The sequence below is a fragment of the Papio anubis genome, chromosome 1 (assembly GCF_008728515.1).
Source record: "Papio anubis isolate 15944 chromosome 1, Panubis1.0, whole genome shotgun sequence".
Lineage (NCBI taxonomy): Eukaryota > Metazoa > Chordata > Mammalia > Primates > Cercopithecidae > Papio > Papio anubis.
This window is the reverse complement of record NC_044976.1, coordinates 183061724-183086019: the sequence shown is the minus strand read 5'-3', so window position 1 is coordinate 183086019 and position 24296 is coordinate 183061724. Positions and strand designations below refer to the sequence as shown.

Here is a 24296-nt window from a genome sequence, read left to right as displayed (position 1 = left end):
TAAAAAAGTTTGTTAGATGGTTAGTTTTAAATAATGTGTTTTTAGAAATAATTTGCATAATATATTTAATAATACATATGAAAGTTTCTGAATCAAGTGTCAGGTATCAGTGTAAGCTCTAAGTTGAATCATCATTTAGTCATTCATCAAGTATCTTTAAATGTGTTCCATGGTTTGGCAACTTTGGGGTAATTGGGGGAGATTTTTGTGTTTTTAAATACAACTTTTTAATATATTTTCCCTTCCTAATATTTCCTAGAATAACCATAAGATCAGCTTTGTATGAAAGAGATAAGAGACTTAACATCTTAATTAAAAATTGCCCTTGGCCAGGCTTGGTGGCTCATGCCTGTAATCCCAGCACTTGGGGAGGCCAAGGTGGAAGGATCACTTGAGCCCAGGAGTTTGAGGCTTAAGTGAGATTCCCTGTCTCTTAAAAAGAAGAAGATTGCTCTTGAAGAAAAATATATAGGTCAGATTATTTCATAAAAATGTTTTTAGTTTTTTTGTGAGAAAATACACAACTTTAATCTTATTTTGTCAAATGTTAATCATTGTATGTATTTTGTCTTTTTAAAATTCAGGCTTTCATTAAAGATAGAACCAGGGACGAGCACCCCACGTTCTGCTGCTTCCAGAGAAGATTTAGTAGGTCCGTACATAGTTTTCTCTTGTTACCAAATCTAAATCAGATAACCCAATAAGGAAGAATATACTCCAAAGTAAATAAAAATTTCGTACTTCTTATACTGCATGTAAAATTTATTTTGATATTAAAGTCCTTTCTGGGTTTTTTTTTTTTTTCTTTTTAAATTTAAAAGTTGCTGGCCGGGCTCCATGGCTCACACCTGTAATAATCCCAGCTCTTTGGGAGGCCAAGGCAGGCGGATCATGAGGTCAGGAGATCGAGACCATCCTGGCTAACACGGTGAAACCCCGCCTCTACTAAAAAAACACACAAAAAAAAATACAAAAAAATTAGCCGGGCATGGTGGCAGATGCCTGTAGTAGCAGCTGCTTAGGAGACTGAGGCAGGAGAATGGTGTGAACCCAGGAGGCAGAGCTTGCAATGAGCCGAGATCATGCCACTGCTCTCCAGCCTGGGCGACAGAGTGAGACTCCATCTCAAAAAAAAAAAAAAAGGTTGCTATAGTTTGTCAGTAGTGTACAAACAAATATGCTACCTAATCAAGGAAAATAGATAGATACAACAGATGGAAAATAATAGATAAGTAGTTATGAATATTCATTTTTAATTAAGAATGCACTGTCCTGGGCAATGAAGGTTGATTACACTAGAAATTTCTGTGGTCTAATGGGAAAGTCTGCTAATTTGAATAATTATAGAAGTCAATTTTAGTGGCATAATTTTTTCAAATGTTCACTTTAATATAAAAATCATAGTTCCTTACTTTACCTGTTACATTATAATGGGGATATTATGCGTATACCACAAGTAATTTTTTAAAAAACATAAAATTGTCATTATTTAAGAAATCCCTGATAGGTACCTTTTTTAAATTCCCAATATAGGCCTTCACGCTAAGTTTCATGTATATTCTAAAAATATTTGACAGCTAATCTAATAAGATGTGAAGAAGTGAAGAAACAAACCATGACAATATCTATGGGGAAGAATATTCCAAGCAGAAAAAACACTGCAGTTTAAATTTCTTAAATTTGCTTTTCTTTTTATTCTTAAAGTGCTGTTTTGTTCTTTCATAATATTCTATTATTTATTCCCATAAGCCTGAATAGTGTCGGTATAGATTTAATTTCTAATTTGAGTGTTTGACCTACCCGACACATTCTTTATCTAAGAGGAAGTTGAAACTAGGAGTAAAGAAGTAATGTATAAAATTAAAAGAGCAGTGAACCTAGGACTCAGAAGACCTGGGTGTTTAGTCCAGATTTTGTCTGTGATGTGAAACCTAGTCTATTCTAATTCTGCTTCTTCCTATGTAAATGGAGAAAATATTTACACTGCCTCTACTTAGTATAACTAAGATAAAAGTTAATGGATTTTGTATGGTTTGGGATTTTGTGTTTTAGGACTTAGAATATATTTCTCATCTTCAAGTCAATGAAATAGAACTAACATCAATACTATCTCAAAATTTGAACCACATTTAGTATTTTATATCAGGGATTGAAAAATAAAGTAATCATTTGAAAATCTGTTTAAATTTAACCCTTAGGTCCTGAAGTAGGAGCATCTCCACAGAGTGGACGAAAAAGTGTGGCAGCTGAAGGAGCCTTGCTCCCACAGACACCACCATCCCCTCGGAATCTGATTCCACATGGACATAGGAAGTGCCATAGCTTGGGTTATAAGTCAGCATTTTTAATTTTATCTTTCAAATTTTTAAATTGTTTATAATTGAATTTATTGTCTATTTATTAGTTCAGTAGAAAATGGTACCCTTGAATAGTTTTCTTTTTTCTTAATAGCCGTTTTCTGATTCAGTAAAATGTCTTATTTGCCTAAAAGCGTTTATTTCTTACTTTACCTGAATTTGGAAATGGGATTTTGTCAACAATGCATTTATATTTGGGGACTATACATGAACATTACAGAGGGCCATCATAAATAAAATCAGGATAGCAATATATCTTTTTAAAAAAATTATAACCTTTATATCAAGACAGTCACTGTCTTAACCAAAATGTCAAAAGTGACAGCTGTAAAAATTATTTTCTTTATTCCTAAATATAAAGAAAACTGACTTTTTGTTTAGCTTCATTAGTTTTGCAGTATATTGTGTTTTCAAAATGGGGACACATGTTCACTTTTGCCATGATTTCTCTGGAAATTTAATAACCGTTCTCCAAAAGTGAATGTGGAAACAATTTTTTTAATAGACATGAGGCTCAAAATGAAATTATTTTAAAATATGCTCTAATTATATAGATAGATATGGCCAGGTTTCCTAAAACATTTTCCCTGAACTGTTCATTTGAGGCTTTTATGGTAAGATCTGAGTATGACAGTTAGCAGGTAAATCTTTTGTGTCCTAAATCTTTATATAAAGAGCAGTTTTTAAATTAGTAACAATAATAAAAGATAAGACTTTTTTTTCTCTTTGTTTCCAGTTTCATTCATAAAATGAACACCGCAGAATTTAAGAGTGCAACATTTCCAAATGCAGGGCCAAGACATCTGTTAGATGATAGCGTCATGGAGCCCCATGCGCCATCTCGAGGCCAAGCTGAAAGTTCTACTCTTTCTAGTGGAATATCAATAGGTGAGAAATACTTCTCTGAGAGGGTTGTAATTTAACATTAAATAAAAATGTTAACAAAACTTGACTGGAAAAAAACCCCACCACACATAGAGAAAATTTGGTTAGAAAACAAAGTAGCAGTTAAATACAGGATGAAGTTAATAATTTGTAATGATTTTAAAAGTGCTTGCTGTTTTTAACTCCAGAAGGGGAAGCATTTGAAGAAGGTGGAAAAAGAACGTATGGACTGGTTGAATTAGTTAACTGCATGTGATTTGAATATGGGGAGGAGGAATAGTGTGGAGTTAAGGATGACTTCAGGCTATTTGGGTTAAACAAGCATAATAGATGATGATGCTATTACCAAGGTAGAGAAGACAGAGTAATCTCTGGGCAGTGAAGTGTTTGTGAAGGGGGACTGAATTTGGGGAATCAGTTCTGTTTTGGACATGTTTAGTCCCTATGGAGATGTCAGGTAGGTTGCTGAATATATGAATCTGGAGCTCAGAGGGTTAAGGTCAGGTCTGAAGATATATGAGAAGTAGCATATTTATAAGCCATGATTGGTTGAGGGTACCTAAAGAGAGAGTGTACATAAATAAGAAAACATTCTCACATTTAGAAGTCTGATTATTTTTTAAATGAAGGATGGGTCATCAAAGGAAACTAAAAAGGAGAGATCAATGAAGTAGGGGGGAAAAAACAAAAGCCCAGTAGATGAAGTATCTCAAGGAGGAGGAAAGTACTGAATGTGTGAATATCAAATTCAAAAAAAGAGAGCTAAGATGAGAACAGGGAATTGACAGGGGTGATTTGGCAAAATAAAAGTCATTGGTGACCTTGGTAAGAGTTGCTTCATGGAAGTGTCAGGGCAAGGCCTAGATTGGAGTAGATTTGAAAATGAGAGGTGAGGAAACAGAGATAGCTAATGTGAAGAAGAGCAGAAAATTGGGACCATATTAGAAAGGGATGTGAGATTAAGAGAGGGATTTGTTTTTACTTCCTAAACGTTTAATTTTTGAGTCTTCTAGATGAACATTATTTCTTTTTACAATTAGAAATTATTCATACAGGCCGGGGCAGGGTGGCTCACGCCTGTAATCCCAGCACTTTGGGAGTCCCAGATGGGCAGATGTCTTGAGGTCAGGAGTTTAAAATGAGCCTGGCCAACATGGCAAAACCCCATCTCTACTAAAAATACAAAAATCATTGGGGTGTAATGGTGCATGCCTGTAATCCCAGCTACTTAGGATGCTGAGGCACAGGAATCATTATTTGAGAGCTCTCCATTACCATTCAGCAGTTGTTTATTCTGATAGTCCCCTTTTTATATAAAAATGCAAGTGAATAAATGATAAAACTTTTTTAAAAGACAAGTTTGTCACCTGAAATACCTCTTATTAATGTTCTGAGTGCCTATATGCAAATATTAATTTCAGTCTGAAGAATAATTTTGCAAAGGAAAGAACTTTTTTTCAGTCAAAAATTTTCTACACATAAGAATTTGGCATGCCACTTAAAGCACAAAGTAATTTTTAAAATTACAACTCTCAAGTATGTCATATTTTATTCTTGCTCATCATAAGTGTTATAGTGAGAATTATTCTTTAGTTTATAGCTTTTACTTTTCATAGATGTCCTTTTTGTTACCACAAGATTGTTGTTTAGTTATTTTATTGAGTTACAGTTAGCATTTCAGTGTGGAGACTTTTCTCTTTTAGAGCAGATTTTTGCATTTGTGTTTATTTTTTAATTATTCTAAGGCTAAGTAGGTAAACGGTAAAAGATCGTTGCATCCTAGTTTGTAAATTAAGAACATTACACATAGGCATTTACTTTCGAGGATTTTTGTTTTAAAGCTTTAACAATATGAAAAAAAGAGTAAGTCTATTACCATAAGATGATAGGTATTAACATACACACACAAGAGGTTTTTTTTTTCTTAGCTTTAACTTTTACATGCAATATTAATCTTCAGTGAAGGCTTTGAAAATACTATGGGAAAATTAACCAGTGCTTAGAACAATGGCCTCAAACATTTTCTAATGTGATATCTATCCTAGATAATCTTGAGTAGTCTCACCTAGCTAAGGGAAGCAGATTAACTCTGAGCTTCATGCTTACATTTTCTACAAATAAGTTATACTAATTATGCTTAAATTTTCAGTCTTTACCACATAGTGCCACAAATCAAAAGATATTGTAGATAATGTACAAAACCCCACCACCAGCACAGGTTACCTCTGGTTCTTCTTCTGAACCATACAATACAGAAGATTATTTCAGTGATTGTTATCTCAGTTTATCCAAGGATGGTACATAACTAGTGCCATTGCAAACCCGTAGAAGGGTATTAATCCATCGTCTCTTAAGAGAGATGAGTCTAATGGATACCTTACAGCATCCATTACAGGTATCTGATGCTTACCTTACAGCATTAGAATTTGAGTCTTTCAGAATCCTGCTTGTAAAGTAGTCTCTCTTCTTAGAACCCTGTCTGATAGACAATTTAACTTGACCTATTAGTCATCCTAATTTTATTGAGAGCCAGAAATATCTTTAAAGTAACATTTAAGTCAACTAAGCTGTTTTGGACTCTGAATTCACTCCCCATAGTTTTTTTGTTGTTTTTTTTTCCCCCTCTAGCTGATTTTAAACATTCTGTTTGAAGACCATTTTATTTTAACTGATCTTTTGGCCAAAGAGAAAATTGTTACATTTTTATAGCGCCAGTTTTTGGTTTTTTAAATTTAGAGATTCCATCCTCTTTAACTTTGTCTCTAGAGACAAAGAATTGGATTTCATTAGGCTTTTTATACTTAGGGTAGTAATGGACTTTGATACAAGAGAAAGAAGTGTGCCATGAATCTCCAAGGATTTTATAATTATATTGGTCCTAAATTATGACAAATCTAATAAGAAACTTTGTGTTATTTTATTTTCGCTAATGGTAGGAAAAATTGTTTATTGACATAATGAATTTCAGCTACAAGTAGGCAAGCAAAAATGTTTTATGCTATTTTGTTATTTTAGGTTGTCGTATCAACTGTATTCCAATATATTGCAAAATAAATCTAACAGCAGTAATATTAGAATAAAGAATTAATATGTGGATATGTTCACCCACAATGTGATTGTCATTTTATGAGCATAGGTTCGTTAATTTATTTTTAAATTGTGAAATGCAAACTAAGAGAGGTAATTCTGATGTTTAAAAAATAGAATAACTTTTCATTTTTAGGTAGCAGTGATGGTTCTGAACTAAGTGAAGAGACCTCATGGCCTGCTTTTGAAAGGTAAGATAAATTGTCCATTTGAACTACTTTGAGTTTATTTTGTCTGGGTTAAATAATGTGATAATACAAAATTAAGAGATAATATTTACTACATATCTGTAAGCGATTAAGTTTTCTACTGGTAAAAGAAATTAGAAGTTGATATTTAAGTTTCGATATGTAAGTAATGAGAATGAATGATAGTCTTATCTCTAAATGTTTATTTGGTGGGATGACACATGTATTTGAATTTTAATACATTTAAAATTATAACTTAAAAATAATAACCAGTCATCGACAAGTAACCTGCTTAGGTATTCAAAAGATTATTTCCTTAAGTTCTGGTTCATTTAAGTAATTTTAAGGCATTTAGTGGAAGGGTCAACTTTATTTTCTGCTACTTTGTCAAAGACAAAATGATTTAATAAATTTTAAATTATACAAGTAAAGCAAGTTGAGGTTAGAATTTAAATTGTCATAAACTCAAAGTTTTCAGTGTACACTTTCATACTGAAATACTGTAAGTTGTGCTCCCTTCTCCTTCCTTTGTTGCTTTAAGCTGTTAAAGCTATCGTCTACTATATCATGCTATATTGAGGTCTAAGTACATATAAGATCTGAAGAATGTGACCGAACAAGGCAAATAATTATTTATTAAATGTCCATTAGGATTCTTATGTTTTCACTGACCATTTCAGTTCTGCCATTTCAGACTCATATTTGGCTCTTGACCAAAATAATTGCTCCCCTTTTGTATATGAACTAAGTAAGTTTCTAAAAATACCTGTATTCATTACTCAAAAAGAGGGTCATTTAGATTGAATGTTAAATGTTCATATTAATACTGAAGTTGAAAATGTTTATTTGCCTAACTCCTTATCAGTCACAATTTTAGAAAACAAGTTTAAATCAAATTTTATTTGAAATCATAAATTTCATGCTGTTTAATTGGAAAAATAGATCCTTACTTTTTATGTGACTTCATAAAGATTTCTCACTATTATGTGGTTAAGATTTTGTTTATAAGTTCTACATTGCAAAGTACTTTGAATCCTTTCTACTCTTAATTATCAGCGTTCCCAACTTTTGTTCTCTTTGTTTTGTGAGATAATAATAAGTAAAAACAAATTATTTTTATTTATTTTTGTATTATTTTCCTTCCAACCTTTACTTTTGATCTATTCATTTGGGTTTGCCTGAAATGTGAAAAACACAAGAATTGCCTTTGATATGTTGTCTGAATTTGTTCAAATTGTCTTTCCCTCTAGAAAGAATGTAATACCATCAGAAGTTGATTATAGAGTATATTGTAATCTTTATATTTAAAAAATATTGATTAACCAAATTGTTTTTTAGATTGCTTGACTTATGAGTAACCAGAATGGTGGTGTGTTAAATAATCTGTTCTCATCCCAACAGGTTACTTATGAAGACAGTATTTAATGATGTTACCTTCACATCTCAAAACAATTTTTTTCCTTTATAACAGATGTTTTGCTTTGCAGACATTTGTGGCTAAAAAATCTACTTTTCTTATTCCAAATTTAAATTAGTGGGCTCTTGGAACATTCTGAGAACAGTGAAATGAATGCTGCCCAGCAAGATTCAGACATGAAATAATAGAAAGTGAATAAAGAACTAAGATTTAAAGTACTCCTCATGGATAGTGAAGTTGAAAAATGTACTCTGAATGTTAACATACCATTTTCTGTTCTTATTTTCTAGATAGACATCAAATACAAGTTGCTAAAATAATGCTTTTTCTTCAAAATATCATTTATCAACAGTGCTACTTTCGGGTTTTCCTAGGCAAAGAAGTATCAGTATTTTTATGTGTCTGTTTTTTTTTTTTTTAACTATTATGTACCATTTTGGATAATTATTAACTCATCATTTTTATCATTTATTGGCTTTGTCAGTTAATGTAGAAATAATGCCTATATTACTCAGTTCATTTCTTTTATTAGTTTTATTTACTATAAAGGATAAAGAGGAAAATAAAGTGTTCCTCATGAGTTTTAAGTTTACAAGCCACATTGTTTTTAGGTGTCTTCATAGGGACATATAATAAAAATGAATTACTTATATAAATCCGGGCATCATATTTAAACTGGAATCCAAGAAGTGGTATAGAAATGTAAGCAAATTTGAAGTATTTTTCAGGTTTTTTTATTATTTGGCTATAAATAGCTCTTTAATTCTTTTAGCAGATTTGTGAAAGTGAATATATATAAAAATATATGATGTGTACTAAATACCTCTAAGTATTTCTAGAGTCAACAGTAGAAGAAAAAAATTTTTTAAATCTATGCTGCATGCTTTAAAAAAGAAAGAGGAACAATCACACATACTATCCTTTTGTAAGATTTAGAAAGCTATATTACAAGAAGAAACTATTATACTGTTCTAGGTATTGATAATGGCTGTGTGAATAAAAGTATATGTAATACATACAATTTATAATGGAATCCAACAGGAACAGATTATACCATTCTCTCGGCCCGGTGACAAGAGTGGCACGAAATGGCTATCGAAGTCACATGAAGGCCAGCAGGTACAATTCCCCTGCATTCAGGGGTCACAGAACTCCCTTATGGTGTTGGTGATTGGCTTACATGGGTGTGGTCTGACATTATTTCTCCTCTTTCTCAACTAATTGATTTAAAAACTAAACAAATTACCCAGAAAAACTTTCTCTCCGAGATCTAATGTGAAGATAAATTTCAACGATTCTTTCTGATCCACAGAGCTAATTGCCAAAACTTGCATCTTAATGTTACATATTTTAAAATGCTTCCAAGTTGGTAGCCTTTAAACTGCACAGGTCTTTCTAATGCTGATAGTTTTTGAATGAACAATATAAAAATCTGCTTATTTATTCATAAGTTGTAATCAAAGCATTTACTTTGCTAATAAATTTACATTTGATTTGTCTTTTTAAAAAGTTTTGCAGATAAACTACAGGTCCTGAATATAGACAAGTCTGTTTCATAAAATAATCATTTGTATATTTAAATTCCTATTTGTTCAGTTGTTCATCTAGTTAAACCAGGTCTCTTTTGGACTGTTATTAGCTGTGGAGGCAGATAAGGGTGGTGTATTGATTGGGAACGTGGGGTTTAGTGGTGATGGGTAATCAATTCATAATACAACAAAATACCAAACTTCAGAAGCAAACTTTACGTCAGTTTGATGGTGTCTAATCTCCCTGCATATACCTCCCTGAATATAAGTAGCTCTAGCATGAAATTTCTACTGGTTTACAGGTTCTTAAGTCACTTTGAAGACACCTAAATAATCCCAAAGGAATAAACTGGCAAACTTTAGTTTTCCTTGCTCTTATAGGAATTCTGCAGCTTATGTCAAGTCACCAGTGACATTTTTATCAGCATGTATGTTTAATTGGCTCATGTAGAAATCATTAATTATTGTATTAAACATTGGACCTTAAATCAATTAGGGAAAGATATTAAAGTGTTGGTTATTTTGTGATTTTTTTTTTTAAAGATACATGAAAAGGAAATCTTGGGGTTTGAGTTTTTTCCTTTCGTGGAGAGCAAATTACCATTGACACCATTTAAATGTTATTAAAATGTATTGCAGAAAGCTAGTTTTTAAAATATATTATTATTGACTTTATTACTTTCTGCTATTTTAGAATTAAATTAAGCATGAGTTTTCTTTTTTTCTTTTTGAGCTTCTCTTTTTATTTTCAGTTTTATTATACTTAAATGCTTTTAACAAATAGAATCCTCATTTTTCCTACCAGGACTTAAAGTTTCTATGGGGAAAATAAGGTTACAAGAGTGATGCAGTGTGGCATGTTAAGAAGAAAATAAATCTTAAATTTTTAATTTAATATTTACTAAAGTGAATTACTGCATTCTTTCTAAATTATACTTGTTCAAATATGTAATAAAGTATGTTTTTTAACCATCTGCTGACTTTAATAACTTTCTAATCAACTTTTTGTGACAGCTTATAAATTTCAAGATTAATAAACCTTTAAAATTGTCAGTGTCGCCTCAGCTCTGAATAAAGTAACAAAGTTTTAAAATTAAGAATAATTACATTTTTTTAAGTACCTAATTAATGACTATTATAGACAAAAGCTCTTATGTGTTCTTTTCTTCATCATTATAGTTCTGCAGAATCAGAAGATTTGGCAGTACATTTATATCCAGGAGCTGTTACTATTCAAGGTGTTCTCAGGAGAAAAACTTTGTTAAAAGAAGGCAAAAAGCCTACAGTAAGATTTCATCATATGATATTTTAATACACCTCTAAAAATATACAAATGTATATAAGACTCTGTAAAGTGCTAGAACAATTAAAATAAAGCCTGATTATAGTAGACTTGAAATAATATTAAATAAGGTCCTCCCCGCTTATCCTTGGGTCATCCATTTCAAGACCCTCAGGGATTACTGAAACCTCAGATAGTACCAAACCACATTACCATCATTTGGAACATGTTTCTGTTCATATCTTCCATCCACAAATATAATACCTTTTCTGTCTTAACTAAGCACTTAACCCCACACAGTAGCCATAACTTTTGCAGTTTGAGATGCAATAGCAAAACTAGCGTGAATTTCTTTTTCCTTCTTCGTAATTTCACACATAGAAAATTTGTTCTTACCATGGATCTCAGCAACCTTAGCGTCTAATTTTTCTTTCCTTAAGCCAAGAACTTTTCTTTTCACTTAAGGAAGCAGTAGGGAGTGGGCCACAAGGGTAACACATATAGTGTGGAGATGCTGGACAAAGAAAGGGATGATTGTGTCCACAGAAGGACAGATTAGAACTGTATTACTCAGAACAACACGTGATTTTAAAATCTATGAATTGTTTACTTCTCATATTTTCCAAAAATTTTTTTACACTATCGTTGCCTGTGGGTAACTGAAACCACAGATAAGAGGGAAACTATTGTACACATTTGCTTTACCATGTTTTCTTAAAGTGTTATTATATGTGCCATATAGATTTCTGTTAAATCATGTGTTAAGGGTGCTTAAATCCTGTACTTTTTTTTACCCCCATTATAGTTCTTATACAAAATTATTTCTTAGAGAACCCTGAAAGTATATCATGAAGAAGTATTTTAGTATTAAGTTTAGGTAAAGTAGAAAATAAAGAGTAACAACCCTAAAAACTGGAATTTGATTGTGCTTTATCATTTTATTTAAATGCCTGTAATACAGTTTTGTTTTCTACATAAAATAGAACACAAATATAAAATGCTTTCCAAACCATAAGTATATTGGGGGGAAAAAAAGGAAGATTGGTGGAACTGAGCTCTTAATATGTATCAAAGAAGTTTATTCTTCCTGAACACCAGCATAGTAGTTTGACTACTAAGGAACAATTTTTTTCCCTTTCTCAAATTTGAAACATAAAACCTTTGATATATATTCACACTTAAAGCTTTTGAAGAAATGGGGGCTTCATATAAGTAATCTTACTTTGCTGCTTATATCACAGTAAGCCAAAGGCACATACAAATCAGGAATCTCTTAGACAGGCTAATGAACACAGAATTGCATGTCAGTTGAAGCATTACCATACCTTTTGTGTGCTGAATGCTAGAAATAGAGCAGTGAACAAGGTGAGGCAAAGTGTCTTCCTCCTGGATTACATTCCAGTGAGGAGAAATAGAGAATAAGGCTTTAAAATAAGGTCATAGGATACAGAATGATGGAACAAGGAGGGATGCCACCGTGGCAAAACATTTGAGCTGAGATCTGAATGAGGTAGGTAAGTTAGCTGTGTGACTATCTAGAGTTCAGGAGACAAGAAGGCTTGTATAGTTTACGCATTTCAATTTCCCCATTGAAATTGGGGAAGGTGGAGGAGATCAGGTAAGAGGCAAAAGCTGGAGTTGTTTGATGATAAATTAAATGTGATGTATAAGAGAAAGCATGAAAACAAAGATAACTTCTAGGTTTGGGGACTGAGGTGGGTGGATGTTGGGGACATTTATTGAAATAGGGGGCAGGTCAGTCTTGGCCAAGTTCAGTTTGATATGCTTATTAAACATTCAAGTGGAGATGTCATTGTGGCTCTTGAAACAGTGTGGATCATGAGGTTAGCAGAGAGGTGGCAGGGAGAGAGATTTGGGAGTCATTAACATACAGATAGATACTATTTGAAATATGGATCTGGATGATAGATTAAGAAGAAAGTATAGCTAGAGAAGAAAACAGGGTTGGAGATGGGGCTCTGTAGTGTTGAAGGTCTCCCACAAAGAAGAGTATAAAGGAAAATTAAGGAACTGTTATCCCAGAAGCCTAGCAGTTACAATACTTCAGAAACGAAAGAGTGGCCAGCTGGGTCAGATGCTGCTAAGAGGCTGGCTATGATGAGGACGGAGGCTTTGCTAAAATTAACAATCATCAGTGACCTTGATGACCCAAAAGCCAAATGAAGTGAGTTGAGTAGAAAATGGGCAAAACAGAAGTAGAGGCAAGATTTAGAGACTCCCTCGCAAGAAGTTACACTGTGAAAAGGAGCAGAGAAATTGGTTGGTGTCTGGGGTGTAAGGAGATGGGTCAAAGGAGGGATTTTAAAGGGATTTTAAGGTTCATTTGTATAAGGATGGTAGAGGGAGAGAGATTGAGAAGCAGTGGAGTTAATTGCAAAAGCAAACTTCTTAGAGATAGTTGGAATCTAGGGCATAAAAGGAGAGTTGAGTTTGTCTTTAGATAGAATCGGGGTTAACTATTGTAGCTGGAAGAAAGACTGAGTATGTGGATCTGCAAACAGGTAGGTAGTTGGATGGAAGTGACAGGAATATTTGATATTAAGATTTCAGAAGTGGCCGGGCGCGGTGGCTCAAGCCTGTAATCCCAGCACTTTGGGAGGCCGAGACGGGCGGATCACGAGGTCAGGAGATCGAGACCATCCTGGCTAACACAATGAAACCCCGTCTCTACTAAAAATACAAAAAAAATTAGTCGGGCGTGGTGGCGGCGCCTGTAGTCCCAGCTACTTGGGAGACTGAGGCAGGAGAATGGCGGGAACCCGGGAGGCGGAGCTTGCAGTGAGCTGAGATCGCGCCACTGCACTCCAGCCTGGGCGACAGAGCGAGACTCTGCCTCAAAAAAAAAAAAAAAAAAAAAAGATTTCAGAAGTGATACAGCTCAACTCTGAGGTTAGTCCTTTGGTTGAAGTGAAGTGGACTTGATCATTGGCACTTAGAATGTAAAGAAACTAAGAAACCAGGAGCATTTTAATAGTATATTCATGTGTTTGTCCTATCCAGGTAGCATCTTGGACAAAATATTGGGCAGCTTTGTGTGGGACACAGCTTTTTTACTATGCTGCCAAATCCCTAAAGGCTACAGAACGAAAACATGTAAGTATTTGTTCTCTACATTTTTAGCATGGTTTCACAGACTGTTCATGGTTATAAAGAAAGCAGTCCTAATGGGATACAAAGGTTTTTTGGGTTTGCTCTTGTTTTTTCCTATCTTCTAGTCCAAAAGTTTTTACATTTATTTCTTTTTTGAATGCCATTTTTCCATTGCAGATGTCAAAACTGCACATTAAGCTTATCTATCTTGTCACCAAAGCTTTCTCAGATCTGGGTTTCCTGTTCAATATTGTTCAAAACTATTGCCTTGGAGTTTCCTTTCCTAACCAGCAAAATGTGGAAATGTGGGGCCAACATCTAAAGTTCTTTCCACCTCAGTCTCTGGTTTAGTGATTCTTCCCAACAATGAAGAGGAATGATCAGTTACAACAGTTACTTCAGTCACTTTCTTGTGCTTCATATTACTTAAAAGAAGCCTTTTTTTCACCCTGTAGAATTTTCCTATAAATCTCTTTTGCATGCTGTTTGTTTTTACATAGAATCTTTGAAAGGAAGAATGATTTTCTATGTTGCATTAATAAAATTTGAGAGGAATTTTAAGTCACATATTTTGGGGAGAAAAATTAAGTGGTTTATCCTACTGAGAAAAGGTAAGCCAGTGAAGAAAATTTTATGTCCTTTTTCTACTTAAAACTTAACCAAATGATACTGTGTAATTCAGAGTAATTCAGAGAAACTCTTCTTTATTCTCACAGTTTTAGCCCTTTAATCAAACCAGAGGTATAGAAAAGAACATTTTTGGTTTAAATGAATGTGGGAAGTACCATAAGATAGCATTGCCTTTCTTTATCAACCATACCCACCACCTGCCACTCTCCTGACCATCATGACTCATTGTCTTGCTTTTCTTCAGAGTGTTAGCATATATGTTTCCCTAATTAATTCATGGTTTCATTTTTTAACTGTACCTCAGTGGGATCATATGTATTCTTAAGTACTAGTTTTTTGCTCACTATTATTATATAATTGTTTAGATAGCTCTTGCATTGAGATAAAGGACTTGAGTGAATGATCATGGAGATTTCTACTGTGAATATTTTTTGTATTCTGGTCAAATTGACAATAATGCCTATATACCCTACAACATTTACACAGGTTAGTTTTGCTGAAACAATTTGTAGAGTTAGTACTGCTGTTCTCAAAGGGAGAAAAAAGTTGGATTCATTCAGTTCAGTTAAATCCTTTATCTTCAGATGTAGAAAGTAACTTTTCACATAGCCACACTGAGATCTTGCTGGCTAGATTTCACTTAGCTGACTGTTATAGAAATGTCATTATTCAAAATAAAGTGGTTTTTTGGGTTTTTGTTTTTTCTTAGTTTCAATTAGAAAAAGTCCAAATTAAAGAAGTTATAACTGAATTTGTCATCTAATGGATATGTTAAATATTGTTTTATGCTTTGCATTGTTGCTTATGCATAAAAAGTTACTATTATGTTATAGTTTGGGTTTTTAATTATATGAGGTTTCTGATAGGTAATGTATGCAAAATGTTTGGAAATTAAAGCATAGTGGGTTGGGAGAAAATCTTATTGAGTACCAAGGAAATTGACTGCATTTCTCATCTTGTCTAATTAAATTAAAATATAATTAAAGAATAAATTTGAAGAACAGGATAGAGTGTATAGAGACAGGTCTAGATCTGTAGTATTAATTTTGAGATAGAAAAGATATGGCACAGAACTAAATGGAAGAAAAAAATTTTAATTGTTTTCAAATAAAGTTAAAGTACAAATAGATTGGAGGAAAATATCTGCTATATGTAAGCAACAGATAAAGGATTAAAATCACTATTTAAACATAGCACCACCTATATTGTATTTTTGCCAAAATAATTTAACCTGAATCTTATGAGGAAATAATCAAATCCAAATTGTGGGACATTCTATGAGACAGCTGGCCTAGATTCTTAAAAAGACCAAAACTTGGCAGGTGGAGTAAGGGCAGGGGGACAGGAGGACTGTTCTAGATTAAAGGAGACTTGACAACTAAATACAGTGTATGTTTTAGTTGAATCCTGGAGTTATATTGGGGAAAAAATTTAAAAAGCTATACAGGTTATTATTGGAACAATGTAAGAAAATGTAATATGGACTTTATATGGTTGTCTGTTCAGTTTCTTAGAAATGATAATTATGTTGTGATTGTATAGGAATATATTCTTGTTATTAAAAGACACATTGAAATCTTTAGGGTTCAATGTTATGATAGCTGCAATTTGCATTTGAGAGAGATCAAACAAATACAAAAATGTAGATTAAGTATATATGGCTAATCATGGCATTCTCAACCTCTATACAGTTTGAATTTTTTCAAAATAAAAAGCTGGAGGAGAAAAAAAATCATAGATTAAAATATACCTGTTCATGTATGTATATAAACCCAGAAGTGGGACATATGGAAGTCCGTATACCTTATTTTAGTATTCTATAAAGTATATATTTTTTTTGCCTATAAAGAACGGAGTTTGTGTGGGTAGGGTGATCAACCTCACTAACTATTTAAAAATGCAAATTAAGGGAGACACTTTCTTGCCATTAGACAAAAATTTAAAGGATTGATGATATAGCATTGGTCATGATATAGGGAAACAGACTGTCATCCATGGCTGGTAGAAATCGAAATTGGTATTGTTTTTATGGTGGCCAGTCCTAGTCAGTATTTAGCTTGATAATAACCAGAAATTCCTCATCTGAGAATCTGTCCTACAGAAATGTTTGAACAAGTGCACAAAGATTATCTGTAGAAGAACATTTCTATAATATTTATGACAACAGAAATCTGGAAATATCCAAAATACTTATCAATAAGGAAATGGTTACTGATAGGTGAAAAACACAAGTCAGAGAGTAAATATATCCCCCATTAATAGGTAAAAACCAGCAGCAACAATGACACAAGCCTCTGATAAAATAAATGCATAGAATAAGGTCTGGAGGTTGTCACCTCAAGTGATGATTATGTCTAGGGAATGTGATGGGATTCAGCTGGTGGTCAAGGGGCATTTGCACTCTAGTTTCATCCCTGTTTCTGAAGCAGTTTATGTTGCTTGAGTTACTTTTTATTTTTTGAAAAAAGGAATTGAGGTAGAGGTTTTTAGGCTTAGGAAAAGAATATTAGAAGATCATACTATTCATGTTGAAGTACATTATGAGCTGTCAAATCAACAGTCCTGTGGTAGGGCCAATTTCATTCTTCCCAGTACTAAAACTTACTGATTTCTTTAGCTTTCATATCTCAATTTCATGTTGTTATAAATGTGTCATGTTCATTCTTTTTCCCATTTCCTTTCATCGTGAAGCATATCATACATACAAAAGATAGGTAGTGTACATGTACATTTTAAAGCATAACAAATAAAATGAACACCTGTATGCTCTCCACCCAGTGTGAGAAACAGAACGTTACTAGAACTATCACAGCCTTCCCGGAGGCATCCACTTCTTTCCTGTCAACCATATCGACAGCCTGTCACTGTCCTGAATTTCTTGTTAATTGTTACCTTATTTTTTAGTGTTTTACCATGTACACTTCCTTATACAATGCACTGCTTCATTTTTAAACAGTACCTGAATGGCTTCACATACATGTTCTTAAGCACTAGCTTAAGCCAACCTGTTCTTCTTTTATTACTGCCCTTTCTCAGGATTAAAAAAAAAGGAAGTTGTAGCTAAAATAATAATAACAAAAGAATAGTTAACTACAAAAGTAATAGACATGCTAAGAATACCCCTCTTTTTTGAAAAATGCAAGTAAGAGTATTGTCATTAAGAATTACCTGGTTGCAGTGAGCTGAGATCACCACTGCACCACAGCCTAGGCAACAGAGTAAAACTGTCTCAAAAAAAAAAAAAAAAAAGAACTCTCTGATTTGTTACATCATCAGATTTAAGATAACATAGCTACTAAAATGCAAATGTCCTTCCTATAAGGAGTAGTACAGTAATTCAGAAAAAAACAACAGATTAATATATCATATTCACAAACATATTATGCTCTCTGGGAATGGAAAATAGATCAGTTAGGTTTTGATGAAGAGTTGAAGCTGGGAAGGTCTGGAAAGTAGGAGATTATCTGAAGAAGGCATGCCTAGGATGAAATTTAGCAGTGAAAGGACCCAGGCTGACCAAGACCCAGCATGAAGTCACAAATCTCATCTTTCATTAGGAGAAACTGAAAATACACTCCCTAACACCGAAGTTTTGCTTAGAATAAGCCATAAATTTTCTGTTTCCACTAATTATCTTTTTTTCTCTCAGTTCAAATCAACATCCAATAAGAACGTATCTGTGGTAGGATGGATGGTGATGATGGCTGATGACCCTGAACATCCTGATCTCTTCCTGCTGACTGACTCTGAGAAAGGTGAATTGTTAGAATAACTGGGGCTTATGATACTGCATATATATATGTGTTTGTGTATATGTATGTATGTGTGTATGTATATATGTCTATATATAATGTTTTATGCATACATGAAGAACTTGATGACTAGTTTCACTGGAATACTCAAGAGGGAAAGTGTTTGTGTAGTTTTATCTATTGGAAAATACTTTTGTCCCATTATGTATTTTAATAGTATTTTTGGAGCTTATTTTCTTTGCTACATGGGCATATGCTTGAAAATTAGAAAGCCCAGCTAATCCCAAGAGACCTAACTAGGAAAGGAGGGAGGGAATTTGAGAATATATAACCCCACTGTTACTTCAGATTTTTAGAGACTTGCCATATAGTCCATACTCCTTCCTTCATCAATACCTTGAAATGGATTATTATTCTTAAGTTCTGAAAGTGGCAGTTTTCCTTTAAATATTTATTCTATCACTTTTAATTATTCAGAACCAATATTGTGCAGTCTTATCCACACAGATCTAGAGATGCCACACAATTACTGTATTTATTTAGATGTATTTTATTCTAAAGAATATTTAAAAACAAAATTACTTATTTTAATCCATAAGCAACAAAACAGTGACTTTCTGAATATATTTGGCTCAGATTACTTTCCAAGTTAATTATAATATTTTACATACAGTATGTAGAGAGACACTTATGAATAAAATAGCTGGCTATTGACCATTGGAGTTTATAAAGTAGATACGAGAAATTGGAGGATGGGCCATGTAGAATCACATCGTACATCCTTACTCTACCTGTGACTGTAGTGGATACCACAAAGCTCATCAGAAAATATCCTCAAGTGGTTGCTTTTCTTCCATCATAACTGCTAGCAGTTGACAAGTACCAGAAAGAAGATACTTGCAGTAGCTCACAACTGGAATACTATATTATGTTACCTTTTATTGACTTCACAACTATATTTTGACCTCTGTTCAGATGCTATTTTGTATCAACAGATATCCCACTTTTGTGATGTTTCAGTGTTTTAAGTAAACAAGTAAGCAAATATATTGGAGGCAGGAAAAAATAATAATACCAAAATGTCTTGTTTTTAGATTAAGTAGATTGATTCACAGAATAAATACACCCTACTCAACATTTTTTTCCCATAAGTTGCTGGGGTACAGGTGGTATTTGGTTACATGAATAAGTTTTTTAGTGGTGATTTGTGAGATTTTGGTGCACCCATCACCCGAGCAGCATACACTGCACTCTGTTTGTAGTCTTTTATCGTTTGTCCCCCTTCCCACTTTCCCCCCCAAGTCCCCAAAGTCCATTGTATCATTCTTATGCTTTTGCATCCTCATAACTTAGCTCCCACATATCAGTGAGAACATATGATGTTTGGTTTTCCATTCCTCAGTTACTTCACTTAGAATAATAGTCTTCAATCTCATCCAGGTCACTGGAAATGCTATTAATTCATTCCTGCTTATGGCTGCGTAGTATTCTGTCACATACATATACCACAGTTTCTTTATCCACTCGTCAATTGATGGACATTTGGGTTGGTTCCACGATTTTTCAATTGTGAATTTTGCTGCTATAAACATGCGCATGCAAGTATCTTTTTCATATAATGACTTCTTTTCCTCTGGGTGGATACTCAGTAGTGAGATTGCTAGATCAAATGGTAGTTCTCCTTTTAGTTCCTTGAGGAATCTCCACACTGTATTCCATAGTGGCTGTACTAGTTTACATTCCCACCAGCAGTGTAGAAGTGTTGCATGTTTACCGCATCCGTGCCAACATCTACTGTTTTTTGATTTTTTTGATTATGGCCATTCTTGCAGGAGTAAAGTAGTATCGCATTGTAGTTTTGATTTGCATTTCCCTGATCATTAGTGATGTTGAGCATTTTTTCATTTGTTTGTTGGCCATTTGTATATCTTCTTTTGAGAATTGTCTATTCATGTCCTTAGTCCACCTCTCGGTGGGACTGGTTTTTTTCTTACTGATTTGTTTGAGTTCATTGTAGATTCTGGATATTAGTCCTTTGTCAGATGTATAGATTGTGAAGATTTTCTCCCACTCTGTGGGTTGTCTATTTACTCTGCTGACTGTTCCTTTTTCTATGCAAAAGCTCTTTAGTTTAAGTAGGTCCCAACTATTTATCTTTGTTTCTATTGCATTTGTTTTTGGGTTCTTGGTCATGAAATCCTTGCCTAAGCCAGTGTCTAGAAGGGTTTCTCCAATGTTGTCATCTAGACTTTTTATAGTTTCAGGTCTTAGATTTAAGTCCTTAATTCATCTTGAGTTGATTTTTGTATAAGGTGAGAGATAAGGATCCAGTTTCATTCTCCTACATGCGGCTAGCCAGTTATCCCAGCACCATTAGTTAAAAAGGGTGTCCTTTCCCCACTTTATGTTTTTGTTTGCTTTGTTGAAGATTAGTTGGCTGTAAGTATTTGGGTTTACTTCTGAGTTCTCTATGTTATTCTATTGGTCTATGTGCCTAGTTTCATACCAGTACCATGCTGTTTTGGTGACTATGGACTTATAGTATAGTTTGAAATCAGGTAATGTGATGCCTCCAGATTTGTTCTTTTTGCTTCGTCTTGCTTTGACTGTGGTGGGCTCTTTTTTGGTTGTATATGAATTTTAGAATTGTTTTTTCTAATTCTGTGAAGAATGATAGGGGTATTTTGATGGCTATTGCATTGAATTTGTAGATTGCTTTTGGCAGTATGGTCATTTTCACAATATTGATTCTACCCATCCATAAGCATGGGATGTGTTTCCATTTGTTTGTGTCATCAGTGATTTTTCTCAGCAGTGTTTTGTAGTTTCCTTGTAGAGATCTTTCGACTCCTTTGTTAGGTATATTCCTAAGTGGTTTTTTTGTTTTATTTTGTAGCTATTATAAAAAGCTTTGAGTTCTTGATTTGATTCTCTGTTTGGTTGCTGTTGGTGTATAAAAGCCTACTCAAAATTTTGAATTCAAAACCCCAGCCTCCTTCCCATGTCAAAGGCATAATTAATGAAATTAAATTTTAAGATGAGAGCATTTTCATTGGATTTAGTTAACAGATTCTTTGTTTTCTTCCGTTTTTCTTAGCTTGCCTAATAGAACTACTTCAGGTAGCCAAAATTTTATGATGTCTATCTATACTAATGGTTTTTTGCAGGGGAGGAGTAAGTATGTAAATTGTAGCTGTGACCAGATTAATTGTAGATATGCCTTCTTTTCACATTGACCTAATGTCTGTGTCTGAGTTCAGCAAGTGTAACAATGTTACTTGACTAATTAAACATTTGGTGAAGAAACAATTACTTCGGAAAGTGAAAAAGTTATTTGAGTGTTAGAGTCTCAAGGAAAAGCTGAATAATGCTTAAATATAGTTAGGTTCTTGAGCCATTGAATACAGTTATTAAGGAAAGAATAGAATTCAGCAAAAATTGTGAAATAAAAAGAACTTAGGTCAGTGAAAAAAGGAAATAAAGCTTAATTTAGAGCAGCCTATAGTGCATGGATCCTTTCTTTTCTCAACTTATTGCTTCCTCACCTTAATACATGTAACCATTTAAAATATCCTCATTATATGTCAGTCTTGAATTAAAGTCAATATAGGAACTACTAAATACGGACAGCTCAAATGAATTTCTAATTTCTTAAAAGAGAAAAAGTTGCCTCGTAGACTTTCCCCAAGGGCCCTCAGCAGAACTGGAAATCTGTAATAACCTTGACAAATGTCTTGTAACTAAAGACTAAAAGCATAGTCTATCAATATTATATGACTAATCCTTAATTATACTAAATAGCGAGTGTTTAAGTGTTAAACATGTTGAAGCATTTTGGCATGTTAAAACTTAACATCTACTAATATTTAGGCCAGATGTGGGTGTGGGGACTCATGCCTGTAAATCCCAGCACTTTGGGAGGCCAAGACAGGCAGATCACTTGAAGTCAAGAATTCAAGACCAGCCTGGCCAACATGGTGAAACTCCGTCTCTACTAAAAATACAGAAAACTTCGCTAGGCATTGTGGTGCACACCTGTAATCCCAGCTTCTTGGGAGGCTGAGGCACAAGAATCTCTTAAAACTGGGAGGCAGAGGTTACAGTGAGCTGAGATCACGCCACTGTACTCCAGCCTGGGTGACAGAGCAAGACTCCATCACAAAAAAACAAACAAACAAACAAAAAAAAACTATTATTTAGATATCTAAGTAGTAAGTATTCAGAACCAATATTCTGCAGTCTTATCCACACAGATTTGAGATGCCACACAGTTATTTTATTTAGGTGTATTTTATTCTTAAGAACATTTAAGGAGACAAAATTATTTCTTCTAATTCATAAGCAGCAAAAGTGACTTTCTGAATATATGATAGCATGTAAATGTGTTGCATCAAGAATTCTTTATTGTATTGGAAATACAATAAAAATAGGAAATACAATAAAATGGAGGTGTTAAGTGAATAGAATTCTAAAACTGAAAACTCTAGTCATGTTTAATTTGTTCATTAATATCTGGCATAAGTATTATGTGTCATTGTCCTTACATTTTTATTATTTCCCCCTTGTTTTGGATAATTTTAGGAAATTCATACAAGTTTCAAGCTGGCAATAGAATGAATGCAATGCTATGGTTTAAGCATTTGAGTGCAGCCTGCCAAAGTAACAAACAACAGGTAAGCATTTCTCCTTAATTCACAGAATAGTCCATAATTTGGGAATATATGTAAAAGAGTTCCAAGAGAAGTAAACAAACTAGTTCTGATTTAACTAGGAGAATGGTGGTGGTTTTATTCTTGTTGACTACAGTTAATAAGACATGAAGGTCTACATTTTAGTGAGGAGCTAGACAATAATCATCAAACAAGTAACAAAATATCAAACAGTCAGAACTATATAAAGAAAACAAAATAGAACTATGTGATGCAGAGCAATGGGAGTACAGACAACTTTTGATAACATAAAAAGCTCCCTGAGGAGATGGTACTGACATGAACCACAAGAAGGAACGAGCTATTAGAAGAGGAGAGCAGAGTACTGTTTAAGGGAAGAGCAAGTACAGGGAGCCTGAAACTGGAACAAGCTTAAGGTGTGTTCAAAGCAGAGAAAGGTAGGCAGTATAGTAGTCAAGAGTATAGTTCTCTAAAGGATAAAAATTAGATGGCATATTAAATTAATAAAAATTATTCAAATTCATCTTTATTTGATCTGTTGACAAATTGATGTCTGTGGTGGTAGTGAAACCAAAAACCATTTGGATTTTATTTGCTTTTATTTTACTGAAACAAAAATGGTCTAATTGAAAGGCTTTCAGCTGCAGAAGAGCAGGAATCCATTGTGTTGTTTTCCCCAAACCTTGTTGCACAGTTAAAGTTGAACCACAGATTGGTAGAGCAGACATAAAAAACATAGCCGCATTTACAGAAATTTATGTAGACTTGTGGAACCAGTTGTTTGTTAAATATATTTGAAAATCATTGACTTAGCATATTGGTAATACAGAAGTACATAGTTAGCTTTATCAGTAAGTAATATTGAATATGATGCACTATATCAGCTTAGAAAGCTTACAGAAGTATTTTTCACCCTGTCATATCAAGATGTAAGTTATTACCCTTTCTTGATCATTTAAACTAAGGCTCCGCCATACAAAATGACCTATATGGGTCACACAAATAAAAAATGGTGGATTCAAACTTTCTTCATCCTTTAAATCCATTCTTTTTGTTTGTTTTTTGACTTTTGGGTTCAGAGGGTACTTGTGCAAGTTTGTTACATGGGTATACTGCGTGTCACTGAGGTTTGATGTATAAATGATCCCATCACCCAGGTAGCGAGCAGGGTACCCACTGGTTTTTCAACCGTCACCCCTCTCCCACCCTCCCCGCTCTGGTAATGCTCAGCGTCAATTGTTCCCATCTTTGTGTCTAGGTGTATTCGGTGTTTAGCTCCCACTTACAAGTGAGAACATGCGTATTTGGTTTTCTTTTCCTGCATTATTTCACTTAGTGGCCTCCAACTGCATTCATGTTGCTGCCAAGGACATGATTTCACTGTTTTT

General features: G+C 33.7%; 1 protein-coding gene across 6 annotated transcripts in view; it reads left to right on the top strand.

Annotated features, from left to right (window-relative positions):
- The window catches only part of RALGPS2 (Ral GEF with PH domain and SH3 binding motif 2), a 187037-nt gene that overhangs the window by 149151 nt on the left and 13590 nt on the right, over positions 1 to 24296 (top strand). For 5 of the 6 annotated variants that reach the window (XM_021930174.2, XM_021930176.2, XM_003893466.4 and 2 more), the window contains 9 exons: positions 585 to 652; positions 2199 to 2334; positions 3094 to 3245; positions 6466 to 6520; positions 8976 to 9053; positions 10643 to 10748; positions 13767 to 13859; positions 18136 to 18241; positions 22820 to 22911. In XM_021930174.2, coding sequence (XP_021785866.2) covers positions 585 to 652; positions 2199 to 2334; positions 3094 to 3245; positions 6466 to 6520; positions 8976 to 9053; positions 10643 to 10748; positions 13767 to 13859; positions 18136 to 18241; positions 22820 to 22911 — 886 coding nt within the window. The remainder of the gene's footprint in view (positions 1 to 584; positions 653 to 2198; positions 2335 to 3093; positions 3246 to 6465; positions 6521 to 8975; positions 9054 to 10642; positions 10749 to 13766; positions 13860 to 18135; positions 18242 to 22819; positions 22912 to 24296) is intronic. The other variant, XM_003893467.3, reaches the window with a different exon arrangement.